At 43.2% G+C, this 23148-nt stretch overlaps 1 protein-coding gene across 31 annotated transcripts; it reads right to left on the bottom strand.

The window, feature by feature from the left end:
* Positions 1-828: 828 nt before the first annotated feature.
* On the bottom strand, positions 829-23108 carry LOC309610943 (uncharacterized protein). Of its 31 annotated transcripts, none has more exons than XM_082354546.1 (15): positions 22879-23108; positions 21818-21985; positions 20051-20147; positions 18214-18294; positions 17513-17685; positions 14316-14464; positions 13809-13833; positions 13449-13487; positions 12164-12234; positions 8721-8771; positions 7533-8111; positions 6362-6455; positions 5729-5821; positions 2227-2322; positions 829-1192 (listed from the first exon to the last, which is right to left on the bottom strand). In XM_082354546.1, exons 5-11 carry the CDS (start codon positions 17594-17596, stop codon positions 8054-8056), a joined length of 477 nt encoding a protein of 158 aa, XP_082210672.1. In that variant the 5' UTR covers positions 17597-17685; positions 18214-18294; positions 20051-20147; positions 21818-21985; positions 22879-23108; the 3' UTR covers positions 829-1192; positions 2227-2322; positions 5729-5821; positions 6362-6455; positions 7533-8053. The 31 variants fall into 31 exon arrangements, 12 of the variants coding, with proteins under 12 accessions (XP_082210672.1, XP_082210671.1, XP_082210666.1 ...); XM_082354545.1 differs by having other exon boundaries at positions 17513-17647; XM_082354540.1 differs by having other exon boundaries at positions 14316-14468; positions 17524-17647.
* Positions 23109-23148: the final 40 nt, after the last annotated feature.

Here is a 23148-nt window from a genome sequence, read left to right as displayed (position 1 = left end):
TTGTGATAATTTACATCAATAAAGAATGTTTGTGGTAACTTCTTTGTCTTTAGTAAAAATCTCATTTTTGCTAGAAGTAAATCAAAATACAATCAGATTAAAGAGGCCTGGTATGAATAGGGTGGGAAGAGATCCTTCAGTATAAAAAGCCCCTTATAGAAGATATGGTATATACATACAGTGGAATATTACTCAGCCATAGAGAATGAAATTCTGTCATTTGCAACAATTGGATGGATCTAGAGGGTATTTATTATGCTTAGTTAAATAAATCAGACAGAGAAAGAGAAATACTGTATTATATCACTTATATGTGGAACTCAACAATAATACAAATGAATGTATATAGCAAATCAGAAACAGGCTCAAAATATAGAAAACGAACTAGTGGTTACCAGTGGGGAGAGGGAAGGGAGGAGGGTATGGGATTAAGGGATTAAGAAATACAAACTATTATGTATAGAATAGATAGCTTTTAATGGAGTATAATCTGTAAAAATATGGAATCAGTATGCTGTACACCTGAAACTAATATTGTAAATTAACTATACTTCAATAAAAAAATCAATTTTCACATCCTTCAGCAAAGTGTTACAGATTTTACCCTGTACAAGTCCTATACAAGTCTCATTAAATGTGTAACTAAGAATCTTCTAAAAAATTAAAAAAATTAAAAGCCCCTTGTAGGTGGATCTCACTCAAGAGCTGAATCACCTTCAGAAGGTGTTGGAGGCCAGAGGAGGATCTAGTAGAGAGGCAAGTCCAATCTTATGTAATTTCTTTTTTGCTTCTCAGTTTTCTACAAAAGGCAAATATGACAGAACAAAGTTTGGGGAATGGAGTAATTTATTAATACAGCAAGTGATGCCGAGGCCAGCTCAATCCCAGACCTAGTGTGTACACTTAGGGACCCTTGGGCCCTCTGCTCCAGGAGCTGTAGGCAGGACTAGGTTTCAGCACCCAGGCTGGAGAGATGATGCTCTTTTTCCTTAATCAGATGCTGGTTGGAGTCCTCTACCACATGGTGAACCGAGTTTCCCCCGTTGACTGATTCAACCTCTCAGCTGCTGCTGGGGATCTGAGCCACAGCCGAGTCGGACCAGCTGGCGGAAGTTGGAGGGTCTCTGAGTCTAGACCAGGATGTCCAGGAGAATGTAACCCACATATCTAATTATAAATTTTCTAGTAGCCACTTTAAATGAAGTAAAAGGAAACAAGTCAAAATAATTTTAATCGGCAAAATGTTATCACTTCAACAGGTATTTACACTGATGATACAAACATTGTTTAAAAGATCTCAATGAGTTAGTTTCAATTTGCTCTTTCTTATTCTGTCTTCAGAATCCATTGTGCATTTTTACACTCAGAGCACATCTCAGTTGAAATAAGCCAAATTTCAGATGGTCAGTTGCCACCTGTGGTTGGTGGCTACAGTACTGGACAACCCACGTCTAGTCCATTCACCAACTCAAGTTGAAGCTAAATGATGGATTGAGTCTTTCTTTCCTTTTCTTTCTTTTTTTTTTAAAATGTAATGCATCTCTCCATCAATGCACTTAACTTTTTTAAAAAAATTTATTTATTTATTTATTTATTTATGTTTGGCTGCGTTGGGTCTTCGTTGCTGCGCGCGGGCTTTCTCTAGTTGCAGCGAGTGGGGGCTACTCTTGGTTGTAGTGCGTGGGCCTCTCATTGCGGTGGCTTCTCTCATTGCAGAGCACTGGCTCTAGGCACGCGGGCTTCAATAGTTGTGGCATGCTGGCTCAGTAGTGGTGGCTCACAGGATCTAGAGCACAGGCTCAGTAGTTGTGGCGCACGGGCTTAGTTGCTCTGGGGCATGTGGGACCTTCCCTGACCAGGGCTCGAACCCGCGTCCCCTGCATTGGCAGGTGGATTCTTCACCACTGTGCCACCAGGGAAGTCCCTGGATTGAGTCTTTCATTCTAACTAGCATTCCAAATATCAGAAGTTCTGGGGCAAAGGTCAGTTATATTTATATTTATATTTATATTTACATTTTATGTCATTACCTAGCACAATGGATGGCACATATTAGGTACCTGATATATCTATACAAGTAAAAAGGATAGAGCCCCAAGCAGTAATGGTCATTCAACTCATGGAAACATCTTGCTCATTTTTCCACAGAAAGTGACTATGGCCAAACATTTTAAAGAAGCAAGTAGATGTCTCATCTACCTAGATTATCTTGAAAAACTTACGTACCTGAAATGCGGATATGTCTGCTGCCTCCGGTGCATCGATTCAACACAGAGGGAGTCCCATGGACGCGTTCATTGTGCCCGTTCTGCTCTGTGGCCACTGAGAAGAATGAGACCAAGACAAATGGTCAGTTGAGGAAGCTGGTGTCCAAGATCAAGGACATGGAGCCCCACCTGAGTAATGTTCCACAGTTTAACCCAAGGATGCTGAAGCTCCAAGGGGAGGCATCTGTCCTAACTACTCCTCCCCATGGAGGACCCAGGAGGAAGCAGCTCTGCTAAGGTCTCCATTAAATATGGGCATTATTTGAATCCTGGCGCCTAAATTTTTATCCCCTAAACAATGGTGTTTCTCACCCTGAGTATGAATTAGAACCACCTGGAGATTTTTAAGAGGATATAGTATTTAGGTCATGCCTTGATCTGTGTTGTTCAATAGGGTAGGCACTGGTGGCCATTAAGCACTCAAAACAGGGGTAGTGCCATAGAGAAATGATAATATTTTGGATATATTGAGCTTAATACATATCTTATTGAAGTCGTTTTTGAATAAGTTTACAAGAAACTTTAGAATTACACCTGTGACTCATGTTCTATTTCTATTGAGAAGCACTGCCTCAACTATGGCTTCTCAAACTTGAATGTGCATTTAATTACCTGGGGTCTTCTTAAAATGCAGATTCTGATTCTATAGGGCTGGACTAGCCTGAGAATCTGCATTTCTGACATGAGCCCAGGATGATACCTCTGGTTCCTGACCACATGTGGAGAGTAGCAAAACCGGCACTGTCTGAATCTGCAATGTTTCTGAGCCCCCAGGTGATTCTAACCCACACTGGGTGTGGGCAACCACTGTGATGGATGAATGTATGTTTGTTAAATATCCCAGTCCACAATATCACTTGTGAGAAAAATGAATTGTTGATTTTCTAAGTGAGTTTACTCTTTGCTCCATGCAAACTTGTATTGGGGATAGCAAAACCGGTCTCAGACATTTTGTCCTTGACAACCCACAGTCTGACTATCAGACATGTCCCAGCATCTTCCACTGAGCCAGTCATCAGAGAGCCTAACAAAGTGAGTGGCACTGTTCCAGGCAACAGGGGCACTTCTGAAGCTTCCTGTGCCTCCATCCACAGTCATGTTAGAATAAGCAGTTCTGCTCCAGACTCTGATAATTAGGGCCAGCTGGAGATGCTGGCAGTCCAGAAAGCCATTCTTCTCCAGTTTCCCTTCTCCTCTGAGCAAGTTCTAGTTCTAAGTTGCCATCAAGGTCCAAAGGCATCCCTACTCGTGCCCAAGGAAATCTCTGATTGGCTGGGAAAGATGCCTCTTGCTCTGTCTTGACGTTGGCCAAGATAACCCATTGACTCAGGACTCCTAACATTACCTATTCATTTGTTGTAACACTAGGAAAATGAAAACCTGGAATCTAGCCAGCAACGTGAAATGAGAAAGGGAATTGTAAAGAAAAAAAAAAGTTTATCATTTCAATATTATTCTGCAATAAATACAATTACTTTTCCTTGATTCAAAATAGATGCGATGTCTATCTTTTGTTATGATCTAGACTAACATATATTAAAGAGCAAACACAGCTATGGTGTCTGCTTTCATGAATCTAACACATGAAAGAGAGGACAGATCTTTAATCAGCAGGCCACAGAACAATATAAAAACTCCTACTATCAATATTAGGCCCATGTTTCTAGACACATAGGATAATTAGACCAACTCAGGGAAGCAAAGGAAATTTCCCCCAAGAAAAGTTCTGATTAGGGAATAAAAGCTGATTTAAAGAAGCTAAAATGAATGAAATCGTTGGGCTTTTATAGTAGAAGAGTTGGCCTAGCTCTGGTCCATTTGCTAAGCTAGTTATGTTTCTCTCCACAGTGGATGCTGATTCAGTCAAAAACCCCCTCCTCATTTCTGATGGCCTGAAGAGCCTCCAATAGAGGTATATCAAAGAATGGGAAAGAGCTTCCTGAGAGATTCAGCTACTTGGTTTGCATCCTGGGCTCCTCTTGATTCACCTCTGGCCGCTGTTACTGGGAGACGGATGTGAGAACAAGCAGAGAATGGGGGCCTGGGAGTTTGCAGAGAATCTGTTCACCGACAAGGATAGTCCAACTGTGCTCAGAACTTGGATTCTGGACACTGAGCTTGAGAAAGGGAAGCTACTTTGAGGCCAACACAGCACCTCAGACTGCCCTCTGGGTGACCCCTGGGGTACACGACTGGGCATTTTTCTAAATATGAAAATTGGAAATATTTCCTTTTTTTGACATTAGCGATGGAGCCCATATTTTCTCATTCACCAAAATTTCTGCTGCAGACTCCGTGCCCATTCTTTTCACCTTCAGGTCCAAGTACGTAATAGTGATCAGGGTGCCCTGAGGATCTATCCAGTGTTGGATCCAGGTTCAGTAATCCCTCCAATGCACGCTAGGGAAGACCAGTGAAACTCTTAACCACAAACACAAACAGAATACTTGGGGGGAAAAATATGTACGTGATACAGAAGTATTCTGCTAGTTTTACATATTAAACATGTCAGAGGACAAAAATGTATGGAACCTTTTATGAATCATCAACCTAGATTTTAATAATTTAATAATTTGTATCTCTTGAACATTCAGATCAAGAACTTGCATTGTAATTATTTTGTTCTAAGGACTATCTAATGTATTACAGAGATTTTTTAACTCAAAGAAAATATTTTATAAGATCTAAGTACGTCGTGATTTATTAAAATGATAGTAATATTGGGTTGGCCAAAATGTTCGTTCGGGTTTTTCTGTAAGATGCTATGAAAAACCCGAACGAACTTTTTGGCCAATCCAATATTAGGCCCTCTTATAAACCAGTAAATAAAATTTATGTACTATAAAATTGAGAAATGAATAAATAGATTACAATTTATATTCTTTTTTCTTTTCTTTTCTTTTTTTTTTTTTTTTGGTCACAGCACACGGCATGCAGGATCTTAGTTCCCAGACCAGGGATCGAACCCGTGCCCCCTGCGGTGGAAACGTGCAGTCTTAACCACTGAACCTCCAGGGAAGTCCCTATAATTTATATTCTTAAATAAACATTTTCACCATTATGAAGTCATGGAGTTTTTTTCTAACGTTTCACTACACCTGAGTGTCTCAAGGTTAACAATGACCCTTAGGTGATGCAGACATTGAATGCTGTTGTCTAAAGGCTACTGTTGGAAATTCCCTGGTGGTCCAGTGGTTAGGACTCTGTGCTCTCACTGCTGAGGGCCTGGGTTCGATCCCTGGTCAGGGAACTAAGATCCCACAAGCCACACAGTGTGGCAAAAAAATAAATAAAATAAATAAATAAAGGCTACTGTTGTCAAGTTGGATATTATCATCATTCCTTCGCCCTCTAACTTTCTGCTGTTGGCTTCCCCATTGCTATGCCCTCCTATAATTTCCTTACTGCACCACTGGTCAATTGAAAGGTAAGATTTTTGGGGGTCATTTTTTGATACTCACTTCCCAAATTATGACCTTCCACCACAGATAAAGTGAACTCCAAGTTTTCCTTCAGGTTTGCAGATATTCTTTACAGTTTCAGAAATCTAAGAACTTTCAAATGCAAAAATTACAACTAAGAACTTTCAAATGCAAAACTCAGCTATTATTTAAGAAGAGATTTGAGATTCCTGTTTCCAGAGACACTGAGGAGCCCGTATTTCCGTTCACATAAGAATACTGGAGATCTATCGCTAAATTATTTAAAGATGCACTTTCAGTCGAGTCAGGGAGATACGAGGACCCAGATACGTGCCAAGAGCTAAATGTGGAGCATTAATTATCAAGTGCTGTTGGCACGACCTTGAGCGAAGCCTGTGTCACAGCAGATCAGCTCCACGCCTCAATCTTGGGTTCCAGGATACATGTTCAGGGACAGGAGGTGGGAATTTGACCCCTGCTGAGTGAGATCTTGAAACACGGGGTCCAATCAAACATAGGAGACTTTTAAAGTCCAGAGCTGCCAATGAGAGCGGGCAAGGAAAGCTTTACCACTGACCCAGGGGAAGGCAGGCAAGCTCCTCTCTGTGCAAATCTCCAACCGGGAAAAATATTGTAAGTAACTCCAGGATCAAAGGGCCGAGTCCCACCCACCTGGACCCTGTGAGGAGCAGGAGGTCTGACGACACAGGTGGAAGTGGTGACCCTGGTCCTCCCAGAACACACTCAACATGACCCATCATGAGACCTGCACAGTAGAAATGGGCAGAGACCTGGAATGCACCTTTTCCCCTAAAAATCATTTTTCTTTCTAACACCCCAGCCAAACTTTGCCCCTCAATTAAAAGAAAATTAATATGCTTTAATAATAAAACCATAAATGTTTAATAATAAAACCATAAATAATAAAACCATAATATGTTGAATAATAAAACCATATTCTTACTGGAATAGACTGAGTAAGGTCACAGAAGATATTGCCTTTGAAAATAGAACACAAATTATATTTGTTTTCTTTATTTACAAAATTGGAAAATAAATGTAAGTAACTTAGAATCCTAACTCCTTAACATACCCCCAAGGTAGCATTGCACTGAATTTCCTTCAAATTTTTGTGTTTTGCTTGATTTTTATTTGTTTAGGAAAAATCGACAGAACCTCAGCCTGAGAAACGGTGCCATGAGCTAAGCCAGGCCCTCCACGGGGCTCCACAGAGGCTGAGGGGTGCGCAGGGCAATGGGAGACTCCCAGCTGGGCTTGGATCCTGCAGTGTCCCCTACTTGATGCCAGGGCTACCGCGTGCCTACAGGGATGCAGCAGCACTGGGCCAGGTGAGCTGTCTGCTTGCATGAGAAGAAGCCCCGGTGCCTCTGTCCTCCTCACCCTTTTCCCAGGAGGCCTAAAACAGGGGAGGTCAAGGGCTTCCCACACTGTCTCACCACACTGATCAGCTGAGGTGCTCCCTGTTCACCTTGAGAGGCTTGGGAGGGCAGGATTGGGTCCTGTGGGACTAGGATGTTGAACCACTCCAGGGACACTTTCCACAAAAAACACAACGCAACCTGCACCTCCCGAAGTCGTGCATGTGGCAGCCCTACAGCACCTAGAGCGCTCTCTTTAGGGCCTTGTAAGGACTGGTTATCCATTCCCTGGGATACGTACTCAGTTCATCCTTCACTCGCTGGCACTGATATTAACCATCATTTATCTCCCCTGCATGGTCACATGCAGTAGTGGCCACCCCAGAGCGCTCCTCCGGTTTTTTGGTTTTCCTGAAGTGCCCTTATTTGCCCTCTGTGCTTCCTCATGCCCCCTCTACACTCACATTTCCTCTTCTTGTTCTTTTTCATCTCCTTTTACTTTCTTGATTCATTCTCTTGAATCCAGGATGAGAGGATTTCTGGAATCAGATTCCTGATGGGATAATCCTTTTTTAAAAAATTGTGTAATCTTGAGAGCTGAAAGGCAGAAAACAACTGTGCATGTCCAGAGACATCCAGTGCAGAAGAACCCCCGCAGAAGAGGGTACACAGCTCTTCTGACGCCCAGCCCACCTCTATGCCTGGGCCACTCAGGGTTGCTCAACATGGCTCAAGGGTGCAGACAGGCCAGGATGACACTGAGAGAGCGGGGAAGGAGGGCTGGAGAAAGATTTTATAGACATTGAAGTTCCCAGGACCTCAGGTGCCTGGATGAGACCAGGCCCTTCAGGATGAGAATCATAAAAAGAGGGAACAGGGAAGAGCTACAGAGAGGAGTCTACGGATAGGAAATAAACAGAATAAAAAGAGAGACATAAGTAGGAAATAAATTACGTGCCGATTGCTGGTCTCTGTATCCTGATCCTCAGAATCTATAACACAGGCTTCGGCAGGTACCAGGGCAGTGATGGTGATGGAGTGGCCTTGGGAAGAGAAAGCACAGAGTTAGATAGGGTGGAGGTGAGAACTTGGGTCCCTGCTGCCCCCTCTAACTTCCCCACCCCTGGCAGCGCCCTTAAACCAGGAGTAAACCTGAGGACAGGACATGAAGGTGCTGCCACAAGACCTAAACGTGCAGAGGGAGAATGTCTGCTTCTCACCCAGCACCTGGATCACACACGAAGGACTGTGCAGGTTCAAGTGTCTGTGAGGGAGTCGTGTCCCACCAGATAACCTGCATTGTAAGTCAACCCCAAAACCCAACCCCAGAACGCTAGTGCTCAATTCCCAAGAGATGCCAACCAAACACAACCAAAGGCTTTGGTGTTTGGCAGTGGTCGAAGCAGAAAACAGCAGGTCTTGGGGGAAAGATAAGCTTTAAATACTAAAGCAAGAAAAGATAACTACAAACAGTACATCCAAAGCCCCCAAAGCAAGAGACATGAGAGATCTTATTCTTATGTCATGAAAACATGAAAAGAACACACATTTCCTTTTTCTCTTTGATTTTACTTCCTTCCTCCCCAGTCTCCAAGGCAGCAGCTTCTCCCAGGATCCTTCTCCCCTTGAATCCTACCTGAGTGGTTCCCTACCTAGAGAGTCTTCGTCCTCGCTTGAGTCGTATATGCTCTCCACAAGCCATTTTTAGAGACACAAACATGAGCAATAAAGTTATTAGAGAGAGCGGCTCACCCGTGCCTCCCCCTCCAGTGGAGGCCATGCTGGCTCACTCAGCATCACCTGGCTCCTTCCTCTGGGTTCTCAGCCTTCCCTGGGCTCCCTGGAGCCAGAGCCCTTCCCCAAGACATTGATCACAGTTGCAAACCTTCCCCAAGAGAGAGGATCCGCCTTCAACTTGTCACTTCCCCGTTTCCACCAGATCATTCTAGCTCTAGCCTCCAAAGGGATAACCCTCAAATTCCAACTGTTATAGACGTACTTTGTATTAAAGGACTTCAGTGAACAGACCGTGAGCCAGGCTCAAAGCTGCCCAAGAGAACATTCTGTAAAGATGGAAATATTCTGTGTTGGAAACATAGGGCTCTTTTTTTTTCCAAGTCTATAACTTTAAAAAAAAAATTTTTTTTAAACCTTTTATTTTATAGGGGAGTATAGCTGATTAACAATGTTGTGATAGTTTCAGGTGCACAGCAGTGACTCAGCCATACACATACATGTATCCATTCTCCCCCAGATGCCCCTCCCATCCAGGCTGCCACGTAACATTGAGCAGATTTCCCTGTGCTATACGGTAGGTCCTTGCTGGTTATCCGTTTTAAATATAGCAGCGTGTGCATGTCAATCCCAAATTCCCTAACTATCCCTCCCCACCACGCTAAGTCCATTCTCTAAGTCTGCGAGTCTGTTTCTGTTTTGTAAATAAGTTCATTTGTATGAACACAGGGCTCTTGGGCACTTGAAACGTGTCTAGTGTGATGAAGGAACAAATGCTTAATTTGATTTAATTTAATTAATTTAAGTATGAACAGGTGCATCTGGCTGGTGGCTACCACACTGGGCAGTGCAGCTCTAGAATCCAAAGAGGGGGAAGATGCGACCGCCTGTCCCCTGCTTGTTCCTTGCAGAGTAGTTCACTAGCCTTCCCACCGCTGATCCGACCAGTGACATTTTTCAGTCTAGCAGTTTCATCTTTTTGTTTCGTAGGGAAAAATATTGACGTCTACAGGACTATCAGATTCTATTAAAATACAATCTATTCCACACAAGATTCATGATCCAAAAGGAAACCCAAACCCTACTTTGTCTCGTTTTATATTGACTTGAAACAACTCCTTTGACTTGTTACTTGTTAAGGCTTCAGAAGAAACCCAGACCCTATTTCTTTTGGCAGGTTTGACAGGGACGTAACTGAAAAATTCCTGTCCCACTGTTGAGTTCCCCTTTCCCCACTTCACAACGCATAACCTCCCCTTCATCCTCCCAGGAAGGGAGCTCCTGACACTCTGTCCCTGAAGGAGATCTCTGTCCAGTGTTTCATGCCTAGCACACAGAAACTAGGCCTGGCATTAATGATGGCTCTGATTTTCCACACGACAATGGCACTTGCTACTCTCGGCAAAATTTTCTGAAGCAAAATATGAGATCTTAGTTGGTGAAAGTTGGGGTGAATCTCTTCCTGGAGGCTCCTCCTTTCTCAGATTCCTTCAGAACCAGGAGTGACATGTGGGTTCCCCCCAGGGCTCCTGAAAAAGGAAGGAACCCTGCCCCAGCACCCTAGCCGAGGTGGGGGAGGTTTAATGCTGAGACCACCTGTAATCTAAAGGTTTGGGGGAAGAAGGGAAGGAGCAGGAATGAAGCATCATTGGGAGAAATACCCACTTAATACTAAAGTATCTGAGCGATCAAGGGCTGGGGTTACTGCATCTCAGGTCCTGCGAGCATCCCACACAAAGAGGCTTAGGAACAAGGATTAAAATCATAATTGATGCCAAACTCAAAGGAGAAGTTCAGTCTCTCCCAGGCAGTAGACGTGTGGGAGAAAGTGCAGAGGCTCTGGATCGAAGGCTCTAGACTGCCTCACCCAGTTCCCCACCCATAGGCTGTGCGACACCCCATAATTCATCCACCTTCTCCAGCCTCTGTTTTCTCTTATGTGAAATAAGGACAATGATGGCTGCTTTTCATTCACCACCAATCAAACTGCCTGAAGGGACTATAAAGGGCTGGATGGAGGTGAGAATTATTAATAGAAGTTGTTATTGACTCAATCACAGTGATTCTGAAACACACTTTTGTCCACTTGGAACCCTATGAACATTTGCCTAGCTGGTGATGGGATTTTTCCCCTGAGCTTATTGAGGTATTCCTGCCATACAAGAACTGCACACATTTTAAGTGTACAATTTGATACATTTTGAAACACATATAATCACATGAAACAGTAGCGATGGGATTTTTCATTTAGAAGCTGACACTGGCAGTTGCCTTGCTGGAGGCAGCCTAGGGAAACACACACACAGACACACACATGCGCACATGCACACTCAGAATCATACCACCCAGATCACACAGACAACAGCCCACTGCTATGCACACAATCTGTCACCACTTAAAGGCAATGAAACTGCTTCTTGAAAAACAGCCATGGTTCTTTGCCTGGGAAATCAGCTTCTTTCATCACATCCTCAGCCCTTGTTCCCAGCAGGAATTCAGAATCAGGGTGGCTCTCCAGATGAAAGCCAGAAAACAAAGCCCACCTTCCTTATCATCAGCCTTTTTTCCCCAAGCAAATGATTGATTCCAGAGTACCAACCATTTTCAGTTACCCCTGAGGCCACCTGCAATTACAGAAAAGAAAACACTATGAGTATCAGATCACGCTGTGTGTTGTTGACATGGATCTTTTATCCAATTGGTGACTTTAGAAAAACAGATGGGAAACTGTCCAGTCAAATGTCCCAAAAGATAGTATAGGAGACACTGGTGAAAAAGGCACAAGCTTTTCCTGCACCATGAATCTTTCAAGTGCATATTGGTTGCCCCTTGCAAACTTCTTAATCCACTGAGGAAACACCTTTTTTTTTCTTTTTTTTGGCTGTGTCGGGTCTTAGTTGCGGCACCCAGGATCTTCGCTGAGGCATGAGGGATTTTTCACTGTGGCACGCAGGCTCTTCTAGTTGAGGCATGCAAGCTCAGTAGTTGTGGCACACAGGCTTAGTTGCCCCACGGCATGTGGGATCTTAGCTCCCTGACCAGGGGACCAGGGATCGAACCTGTGTCCCCTGCTTTGGAAGGCAGATTCTTAACCACTGGACCACCAGGGAAGTCCCCTGAGGAAACATTTCTGATGAGGAAAGGTCCCTGCGTGATCTATAAGCTGATGCTGCATTTGTGAATGGCTTCTTAAATCAGGGGTCATTGGGGAGAGACTCAATGCTCCCCGACGAGGTAACTGTAAATCCCACCTATAATGCACATGCTCAGATTTTCATACGTGAATTTAACCGGATTAAAAAAGAAAGAAAGAAACCAAGAAAGCAGCACTTCTATCTCAGACGAAGAAGGGTGAGCTTACCTTGGCATTAAATGGACTCTCTTCCTCTGCCCTGTGCCTGGGCAGCTCCTCCACCAGGCCCTCGGGGGGAGCTGGAAGGACACGTAGTGACTGTCAGTCATTGGTGATGCTGCTCAGGAACCACTCAGGGAGGTTTGCTTGATGTGGACCCAGGGCCAGAGTCTATGGCAGCGCCTGGTTAACAAGCAAGGACTGGGCATTAAGGGCCACCCTCCTTGGTGGATGAAGGAAGGCAAAGGAGAGGAGCAGGAAAGAAATGAGAAGCAGGGTCCAGGCTAATAACAAAGCCATATATTGAGCTCTTATTTGTCACTGTTCTGGGGTATGAAGCTCACACAATCTGACACTTGCAGTGCTTGTGGTGATAATATTATTGAATACACTAAAATATCTCCCTGATTCTTATATGCTTGGGGCCAGAGGCTGAGGAGTGACCCCAGCACTGACAGCTGTTGACCTGCATTGTCTACATGGAGCCTCACACCTCTCAGAATCTATGGACTGACCAGGGGCGCAAGGCTCCCGATGTGCGTTCACACTCATGACTGTGCCCAAGCCGGCTGTTAAATGCACCTATAGCTGCCCTGGGCTCCGGGACCACTGAGACCACCTCCTGATGGTGGGCAGTGTCTGGGACCCCTGTAGATGTACACGGGTGCTGCGAAGCTCCTGCCCTGAGACGAATGACCCCGTGCCTGACTGACAAGTGCAGGGCAGCGATCTAGAGCACCAGTCACACGCCCAGGCTCCCACGTTGTCTCTTCCATGTAGGAGCTCCTGAGCTTGGGTCAATCGTCTCAGCACCTCAGTTTCTCTCCCAGGGGAGTGGGGATAGTAAACCAATGCCCAGGCACAGCTGTGGGGAGGGTTGAACGAGACAATGTACATAAAGTGTGCAGTGGTGATAGGACTTTCTTTGAGAAAGGTGACGCTTGTGATTGTGATGTGTTAAGTGGGACATATCTACTGGGGAAACACGTATTTTTAACCGTATGTATTGCCCACACATTCACAATCACATCGCACAGACCTACACACAGACAACCCTAAAGCCCCATGGACACAGACCCACACCACCTCAAGGGAACACAGCTGCTCCCAGGGGCTGCAGACCATGGCCATAGTTCTCTACCTGGAAAATCGGTCCTTACCCCACACCCGTAATCCTCATCCCAGCAGGAAGCTGGAAATAGGGTGACTTTCTAGACTAAAACCAGCAAGAAAGCCCCACCTCCCTTTTCGTCTAGATTTTTCCTCAGCAAATGAGTGATTCTAAAATACGTACCCTTGGGCTTCCCTGGTGTCGCAGTGGTTGAGAATCAGCCTGCCAATACAGGGGACACGGGTTCGAGCCCTGGTCCGGGAAGATCCCACATGCTGCAGAGCAACTAAACCTGTGTGCCACAACTACTGAGCCTGTGCTCTAGAGCCCGCGAGCCACAACTACTGAGCCCACACACCACAACTACTGAAGCCTAAGTGCCTAGAGCCTGTGCTCCACAACAAGAGAAGCCACCGCAATGAGAAGCCCACACACTGCAATGAAGAGTAGCCCCTGCTCACTGAAACTAAAGAAAGCCCACACGCACCAACACAGCCAAAAATTAATTAATTAATTAATTAATTAAAAAAAAAAAACATGTACCCTTTTCACTGGTTCTTGAGGCCACCTGCAAATACAGAAAAGAAGACGCTATGAGGGTCAGATCATGCTGTATACTGCCTGCACAGGTCTTTTGTTCTCTTGGTGAGTCTAGAAAACCAAATGGGAAACAGCAGTTGACTCAAGGGAAACCAAAGCAAAATAGACCAAACCTCCTCACGCCAAAAGGCACCGGCTTTTCCTGGAGAACATGTCACTAAAGTCCATTTTAGTTGGCAAATCACATAATTCTTGTCCAAGGGGGAGAAATTGCTGCTGGTGGAAATGCTTGGTACCACAGAGTTCTGTAATTGATGCCACCATTTTTGAATGCCCTCCTGAATCACATGTCAGTGGGTAAAAGACTCCTAAGTGACACTCTCCCCAGCATGGAAACATTATATACCATCTATAATCTTCATTGTCAGATTTTCAAACATGAATTCAATTGAACGTGAAATAAATGAACAAAGCGACATAATGATCTCAGACAAAAACAAGCAACCCTACCTTGGTGTTAGATAGGGTTTCTTCCTCTGCTCTGTCATGAGGGAGCTCCTCCAATAGGTCTTCAGGGAGGTTTGGCTGACTTGGGCAAGGAGACAGGCTGCATGGATGTGGTTGGTAAACAAGCATGGATAGAGCTGCCGCAGGGCCACCTGCCTGGTGGAAAAAGGAAGGCAAAGGAGAGGAGCAGAGAGACAGGAAAGACACAGCCCTTGGCTTTTCAGCAGAAGGCAACCTATATCATTGTGAAATATTCAATTTACAAACGGTACTAAACTATATGCTATCATTCATGACAGAGTCCCATCACTCATCCTGCCCATTTTGAAGTCCAGTTAAATTACTGCTACATTTTTAACATCTTCCAAAAACCATTTCAGCCTCCATGGATCACATATGCTATTACCACATTTATCATCTGTTGTATAGAATTTTGCAAGTGATGAAAACCAAACTTTTATTGGGGGGCTGGATTTAATTCCAGACAAAATATTTTATTATATTCATTCACTAACATTTTGTCATAAATACAATCAGTTATAGAAGTTTTGAAAATACTGATATCCTACTATTTAAAAATGACCACAATTAATAGATGACATTTTTGCTTCCAGTCTTCCTGTTCTGTACCATTTATGTGTATTCACTCGTTACTGGCTGTCCATACTCATACTAGTCAGACAACTGTGGGAGAGTTTACTAAGGAGTTCATCCTCCAACATGACCCCCATGGCAGGCAGCCACACCAGCATTCCTAGATCAGCTTGTGGGAGCTACAATGGGCAATAAGAACCTTGCGCTCTAAATGCTAAGGATTTGTGTTCTGATTGTGGATTACTGCTTTCTGTAATGGAGGTGCAGACATAAAGGCAGGCCACTATTGTTACAAACCCCACCAGCTGAGTGGCTTCCAGGGTGTTTAAAGGGAAAGCATCTTTTTTTTCCCCTCTCTTTCATTTTTTCCTTTCCCTTTTTGGGGGAGCCAGATATTTAAAGATAAGGATATTCAAAAGTAATCGTATGTATGGGAGAATTTAGAAAGTGAGTGCACATTCCCAGAGAAAGACACAGCCTCAGAAAAGACCTGAGAAAACCTTAAGCTTATACCACAGAGTGATTCCAGCACAGAAACACCCTATAACAATTAAAACACACACACACACACACAAACACGCACAAAACAGCAAACACTGAGGAAGAGAAAGAATCAGGTTTCCATAGATACCACATTATAAGATTCAAATGTCCAGTATTCAACAAAAAAAGTACAAGGCATAAAAAGAAACAAGAAAGTATGTCTAAAAAAATAACGACAAAAACCATCCCCAAGGAATACAATATGGCAGATTTACTACACACTATCTTGAGATATTCAAAAAGCTGAACGGAGACGTGGGCAGTCAGGAAATTGATTATGTAATTAAACTAGATATCACAACAAAAAATATAGTAGGAAAATCCCCAAATACTTGTAGATTGAACAATACACTTCTAAATAAAACATGGGTCAAAAAAGGTCTCAAGAGAAAATTGCAAAATATTTTGAACCAAATGAAATGCAAATACAGTTTGTCAAAATGTATGGAAAGACTGTCCTAAGAGGGAAATTTATAGAATTAAATGCAACATAATGGAAAATAAGATATAAAATTAATCATTAAGCTTCCATCTTAGAAAGCTAGACAAAGAAATGTAATATAAAGTGAGCAAAGAAATAATAAAAATTATTGCAAAAATCACTGAAATTGAAAACAAAAAATCAAAAGAGAATATCAATGAAACGAAAGCTGGCTCTTTGCAAAGAACAATAAAATTCATGAACCTCTAGCTGGGCTATCCATAAACAAAAAAAAGAAAAAAGAAGACACAAATTACTAATATCAGAAATGAAAGAGGGAGTGATCATTACTGATCCTACAGACATTTAAAGGTTAACAAAGGAATATTTTGAACAACTCTATGCCCACAGATTTGACAGCTTAAATGAACTGGACTAATTCCTTGAAAGACACAAACTACCAAAACTCACACAAGGAGAAATAGATAATCTGAATAGACCTAGTTCTACTAAAGAAATTAAATCAATAATGAGTTATCTCCCCAAAATAAGAAAACACCAGGCCCTGATGATTTCACTGGTGAAATTCTACCAAAGAATTCTACCAAATTCTTACAAAGCAAAACATGCTTTTACTATATATTCCAGAAATCACGCTCTTAGGTATTAATCCAGTTAAACTGAAAAATTATGTGCACACAAAAACCTGCATGGGACATTTTATGGCAGCTTTATTCACGATTGCTAAAACACTGGAAGCAGACAAGATACCCTTCAATGGGTGGATAGGTTTTTTATTTTAAATAATTTTGGTACAACCATGCAATGAGTTATTATCCAATAATTTTAAAAGGAGAAGAAGAGCTATCAAGCCATGGAAAAACATGGAAGAAACTTAAATGTATATTACAAAGTGAAAGAAGTCAGTCTGAAAAATCTACATGCTCTGTGATTCTGACTATTCTGGAAAAGGCAAAAATATAGAGACAGTATTGGAAAGGGGAGAAGGATTAATAGCTGAAACACAGGGGCAGTGAAACTATTCTGTGTGACACTGAAATGGTGAATGAAGACATTATGCATTTGTCAAAAACTATAGAAACATATAACACAAAGAGTAAACCTTAATGTAAACTATGGACTTTAGTTAATAATAATATATCAATACTGGTTCGTTAATAGTAACACATATACCACACTAATGTTAAGATGTTGATAACAGGAGAAACTAGGGTGGGGGAGGGGAGTATATGAGAACTTTCTTTATTATCTGCTCATTTTCTATGTTAATCTAAAACTCTCCTAAATACTAAAATCTATTAATTAAAAAAATAATCTGAAAAAAAAATCTGGCTGCACTGTTTCATGGAAAGACCTACTTCTGCTAATGTTCAGCAATCAGCTAATACCCAAACATTAGCTAAGACCTTGTTTACTATTAAATGTAAACCAAATCTGAGTTGTAAATGCATCTTTACTCCTCTGGTCATAGCATAAATTACTGACTTAGTATATCTAAATTTTCACACATGGGAAAAAAAAAAGAATATGGCTTAGCATTTCTATACTTTTACATATAGTACACTGAATAAACTTCAATCATTATTCTTCAATCTACTTAATGACTTAATTTCCAAAGTACCTTCAATTGACCCATTTGTAGGGTGCACTTTGGGGTATGGCAGGATGCCCATTTCTCTGACCCACTTCTGGGGGTGAGATGCATATCTTCTTGAATGAGGATCAAATTTTCTTTTTGTATCCATCAGGCCAGATTCTGGGAAATGCATTCACAACAAAGAGAGCTGCTGACATCTTGCTAGCAGAAGAGCACAGGAAAATTAGTGATAACTTATTCACAGTTCAAACCTTTGATCCCATTATTCACCAGCTGCCTAGCAGAGCCTCCTGAATCGAAGCTGGGCTTTAGGAAGATCTTGCAGTTTGGCGTGCACTTAAAACACCCAAGAGACAGACTGCATGGGCAAATACCTTTATTTAGATGGGGCAATATAGGAAGGCAGCACAGTACAGACTGAGAGCATGGGTGCTGGTGCCTGATCACCTGGGTTCAAATCCCACTAGAAGCTGCATGAACCTAGGAAGATTATGTACCCTTCTGTGCCTGAGTTCTCTGCACTGTTCTTAAACAGAACCTATAGCATCATAGTATATGAGGCGTAAAATGATTAAATACAAGGAAAGATTAAGAAAGAGTACTCCAGAAGTCCTCTTTAAGTGTTTGATCATTAAATGCCTGGAAGAATAAGTTAGAAACTAGGTAGGGTTGCCTCCAGAGAGAGGACTTGGATGGCTATAGGACAGGGAAGGGTGGATACTTACTTTCCATCCTTTACGTGGGAAGGGCACTTTACAGCTCATGGAGAATATCTGTTGTCATCTCCTGTGACCCCCAGGTCAGCCCTGTGGAATGGGCAGTGCAGGAGCTGTAAAACCCACATTCTGTAGTTCACAGCACTGAAATTTAGAGATTTTAAGTGCCTCGTCCAGTCACATGATGCACGATGGAATTGGGAAAGGAATGTAGTTGGTTCCTTGAGGACAGAGATCCCTGAACCCCTAAGACTTCTAGATTGTGCCCTATACACAAATCAAGGGCTCCTCTCCCTCTTTTTTTTCAAAATACCCTGCCCCAGGGTTTCTGTGGGAGAGAGTTGATGCCCTGGAGGAGAATCTGAGCTACAAGAAGGGCTTAAACCCTGACCCAGCCTTCTGCCTCTAAGTTTCACCCCCTGACCCCAAACATGGCAGATTCCTCCAAACAGAGCCCCTTTGAAGGACAAGGGGAAGTATTACAACCATTTGTCCATCCTCCCCCAGCATCTTCCCACTGTCAGCTGTCTCACATTGAGCCTTCCTGATGACCAGTGGACTACCCTGAACGACCAGGGGTCTGTTTGGCCCCCAAGCTGGCTTGGAACTCAGGACATTCCAAACCAACTGTCACGTGACAGCTCTGCCAAGAATTAACTTCCTTTCAACGGACCAACCCTGGATGAGCAGTTCATGAGACCTAACTGGGAAAGTAGGCATCTAGGCTGGTGCATTGGTAATTTAACGAATTGAGTCTGTGACCCTCAATGTTTCACTGACTATTGATGTGAGCAACTGTGTGAGCAGCCTGGCAGGGGAGGGGCCCCAGCTGCACTGGCTCTGAGTGCACACCTTCTCTGCTCATCCTTCCTCACCAGAATCCAGGCCCTACAAGCTTCTCATTGTCCCTAGATCCTGCAGTAGCAGAGGACAGGCTCCCATCTCCTCCTAAAGGGACCCCTCCATAGCCCCACCCTAGAGACCCTACCCCAGGACTTTCTCTGAGGATGACCCAGGCCCTCCTAACCTCGGTCACCAAATGTTCATTCCACTAACCTGATTGTCTCTTCTCTCGACTCACCCAGGAAGCATCCAAACACCCAGTGATCCTTATGGAAATCCTGCCATGAAATCCCAGTTTCTTTCCTTTCTAAAAATCTCTGAATCTAGACTGCTAATAATTGGTATTGGATTTTGGCATCACCATTCAGAAGAGTTTGGCCTGTAATTCCCCTTTCGTGTAATGTCTATTGCTAAGGTGGTATCAAAATTCTCCTGATCTGATAAAAACAGTGTGGGTGTGGTTCCTCTAAATCTCTTCTCTGGAAGACTGTGTTCAAGACTGGCATTATTCCTATCTTAAATATATGGAAGAATTCAGAGGAAGACACCAGGGCCAGAAGTTTGCTTTGTGAGAAAAATATTCTCGGTATTTTTTTTTTATTTGATGGCTGCTTTACATATTATATGGTGCACAGATATTAAGTATACAGCTTGATGACTTCTTATAAATATAAATGTGTGTACTGCCAAAATCCAAATCAATATAAAGAATTTCTGAAACACCTACACAGCATTGTTTTTGCTATTTCCCAGTCAGCAACCCCCAAAAGGAACCCAATGTTCTGACTATGACCACTATATTTTATATTTCTCTGCTTTCAACATCAAATAAATGGAAACACAAGTATGAACACCTTTGTATCTGGCTGAATATTATGTCTGAATAGTACTGGAATTCATCGATGTTGTTATGAGAAGCAAGAATTTATTCTGAATTGCTGTCTCAGTATATAACATTGTACGTATAAGCACAATAAGTTTACTTCCTCTACGTCTTACATACCCTGCGTCATTTCCCATGGTGGTTACTCAGAATGATGCAGCGACGAATGATTCTGTACAGCCCTCCAGGTGGACATAAGCATGTCTCCTTCATGTGTCTGAGGGAGAGAAGCCAGTCAAAAAATATATATAACATATCGTATGATTCCATTTATATGAAATGTCCAGATTAGGCAAATCCATAGACACAGAACATAGATTAGTGGTTGCCTGGAGCTAGGGGGAAAGGAGAATGTTTCCTGTTGATTGAAAGTGTTTAGTGACATGGGCTTCCCTGGTGGCGCAGTGGTTAAGAATCCACCTGCCAATGCAGGGGACACGGGTTCAAGCCCTGGTCCGGGAAGATCCTACATGCTGCGGAGCAATTAAGCCCGCGCCCCGCAACTACTGAAGCCCACGTGCCTAGAGCCCATGCTCTGCGACAAGAGAAGCCACAGCAACGAGAAGCCCGGCAACACAACAAAGAGCAGCCCCTGCTCTCTGCAACTAGAGAAAGCCCGCGCACAGCAACAAAGACCCAACGCAGCCAAAAAAAAAAGAAAAATTAAAATAAATTTATATTTAAAAAAAGTGTTGTCACAGATTCCAAATGGTTTACTAGTTGTAGGAGTTAGTTCCTGAGTCTTTTTTTTTTTTTAATTTTATTTATTTATTTATTTATTTTTGGCTGTGTTGGGTCTTCGTTTCTGTGCGAGGGCTTTCTCTAGTTGCGGCAAGCGGGGGCCACTCTTCATCGCGGTGCGGGGGCCTCTCACTATCGCGGCCTCTCTTGTTGCGGAGCACAGGCTCCAGACGCGCAGGCTCAGCAATTGTGGCTCATGGGCCTAGTCGCTCCGCGGCATGTGGGATCCTCCCAGACCACGGCTCGAACCCGTGTCCCCTGCATTGGCAGGCAGACTCTCAACCACTGCGCCACCAGGGAAGCCCAGTTCCTGAGTCTTAACACAAACTTTGGAAGGTCATTTATGTTCCTTTACACAGAAATCCCCCTGGCCAGGGACATAGTTCTCTGGAATAGAATTGTGACTCAGTGTCATCAAACAAACAAAAAAAGATGCAACTTTCAAAGTGCTTGAAGTAGATGTACTCAAAATGATGGAGGGCAAAAGTTGCCAAGTTGATGGCTTTAAAATTAGAATGTTGATGAAGCTAAATTTCAGCCTGTCTCAGGACACAGGAGCATAAACATGATTCTGTTTGAGGAAAATGAAAAAGGCAACCTTGATTAACAATAAAAAGGACAAATGGTACAGGAGAGGACAGCTGCTTCCCTGCTCTAAATGTAGGTGAAAATATACATTTTGCAGTGCAGCTGTATTTTAAATATATAACTTTCTTGGAAGCCAGTCTCTTGTCATTATTTGACACTCTACTGCTGCTGGGGTTTTAACATTTTGAAAATGCAATCTCAAGTGCCCAAGTAAGAAAAATGGTCTAAAAGGACATGAAGGTCATATGTGGAATTCCTGTTTCATGTCAACATGCACTGAAATGAATTAAGGACATGAGAGGGAGGAGGTGAGAGCAAAGATGGCTGGGTCCTACTTCAGCTGAAAGGACAGGTCAACAACTGAGACAGTCACTCCCTTTGCTAAAATAGTTGGGATACTTCTTGTTCAACTCAGGTTTCTGCAGGTCTACCATGTCAGGATCCTTTGGGGTGAAAATCACAGCCACCTGACTCAACAAAGAAACTAAAGCAAAAAAAGAAAGGAAGGAGGGAAGGAAGGAATGAAAGGAAGAAGGAAGAAAGAAGAAAGAAACTTACTGGGTCAAGTGACTGCAAAGTCTAGCCCAGGTGTCTGGGGCTAGATGCTCAATGTCATCAGACTTCATTTCCATCTCTGCAATCATCTCAGAGTTCCTTTCTTCTGTGTTGGTTTCATCGTCTCAGCGAATGGTAAAATATGCAGAACAATACGTAGGTCAACAATACCTTGACCCAGGTATTATTCTGTGCAGCACTGGGCCAAACACTTAACTGTTTCCTCATTTATTCAGCCAACATTCATGGAACATAATATGCTACTCTTCTAGGCTATGAAACAACAGTGAGCAAGAACAAATCTCTGCCCTCATGGACCTTACATTCTAGGATGATAGCAGGTACCCAGTGCCAACTAAAAATTGTCTCTCGCCATCTGCCTCTATGAGGATGACGTCACTAGCCACTGCAGTCACTGACCTTCAACACACCCTGAAAGGAGTTCCGGGAAGAGATCAGGAATGTGGCACTCTGTGCTCTGGGAAAAACTGGCAGAACAGGCCTTCAGGTAGTTAGATCTTTTTCAGAAGACTTTATAAGCCCAATTTCTTGCATCTTAAATCTAGGAAAGCACTAAAATCACTGACAGAGACATCTGCTCCTCGTGACTAACAGCAACCTTCTGCCAAAACGTGTGCTTGATTGCACCTATCCCCCTTCACTAAAATCATATATATAGCAACCTGCCCCCCCCCCACCTCTTCAGAGCAGTTCCTCAGAGCTATCTGAGAGGCTGTCTCCTGGGCTATGGTCCTCATTTTGCCCCAAATAAAACTTAACTCACAACTCTCACATTGTGATTTTTTTTTTCTCCAGTCAACAACACAAAATAACAAAATTCAGGTTAAATGTATAGGGTAAATGGGGAGAAGTTAAGAGGGGATGAAAGAGACAAAAGAGTAGGGAGTGTATATATAGAGGGAGTGGAAGGGCTGCAATTTCAGAAAAAGATGTCCAGGTAAAGACTCCCTGAGAAGGTGGCATTTGTAAAATAGGAATACAGTGTCTATTTCTCAGGCCTGTGGTGGAGATTTAGTAAGAAAATACACGGATTTGTAAAATACCTTCAATAGGTCCAAAATGGACCTAAGAATCCTCTCTGGAAAGAGGCCCGCCTAGAACTCAAAGAAACAGAGAAACTTTGGTCAGGACGGAACTGGGATCGAGGTGGACGTTGCCGCGACGGAACGGTGATCCCCCTGAAAATTGGCCCGGGCGGAAACGTTGGTCCTGGAGGAACGTGGATCCGGGAGGAAGCTTGGTGAGGGCCGAACTCTGGCCGGGGCGTACAGTTACCCTGGCAACGACGCGCGCCCGGTGCGACGGAAGGCGGT

The sequence above is a fragment of the Balaenoptera borealis genome (assembly GCF_965194805.1).
Source record: "Balaenoptera borealis genome assembly, chromosome: 14".
NCBI classification, from domain to species: Eukaryota; Metazoa; Chordata; class Mammalia; order Artiodactyla; family Balaenopteridae; genus Balaenoptera; species Balaenoptera borealis.
This window is presented reverse-complemented; position numbering and strand designations above follow the sequence as displayed.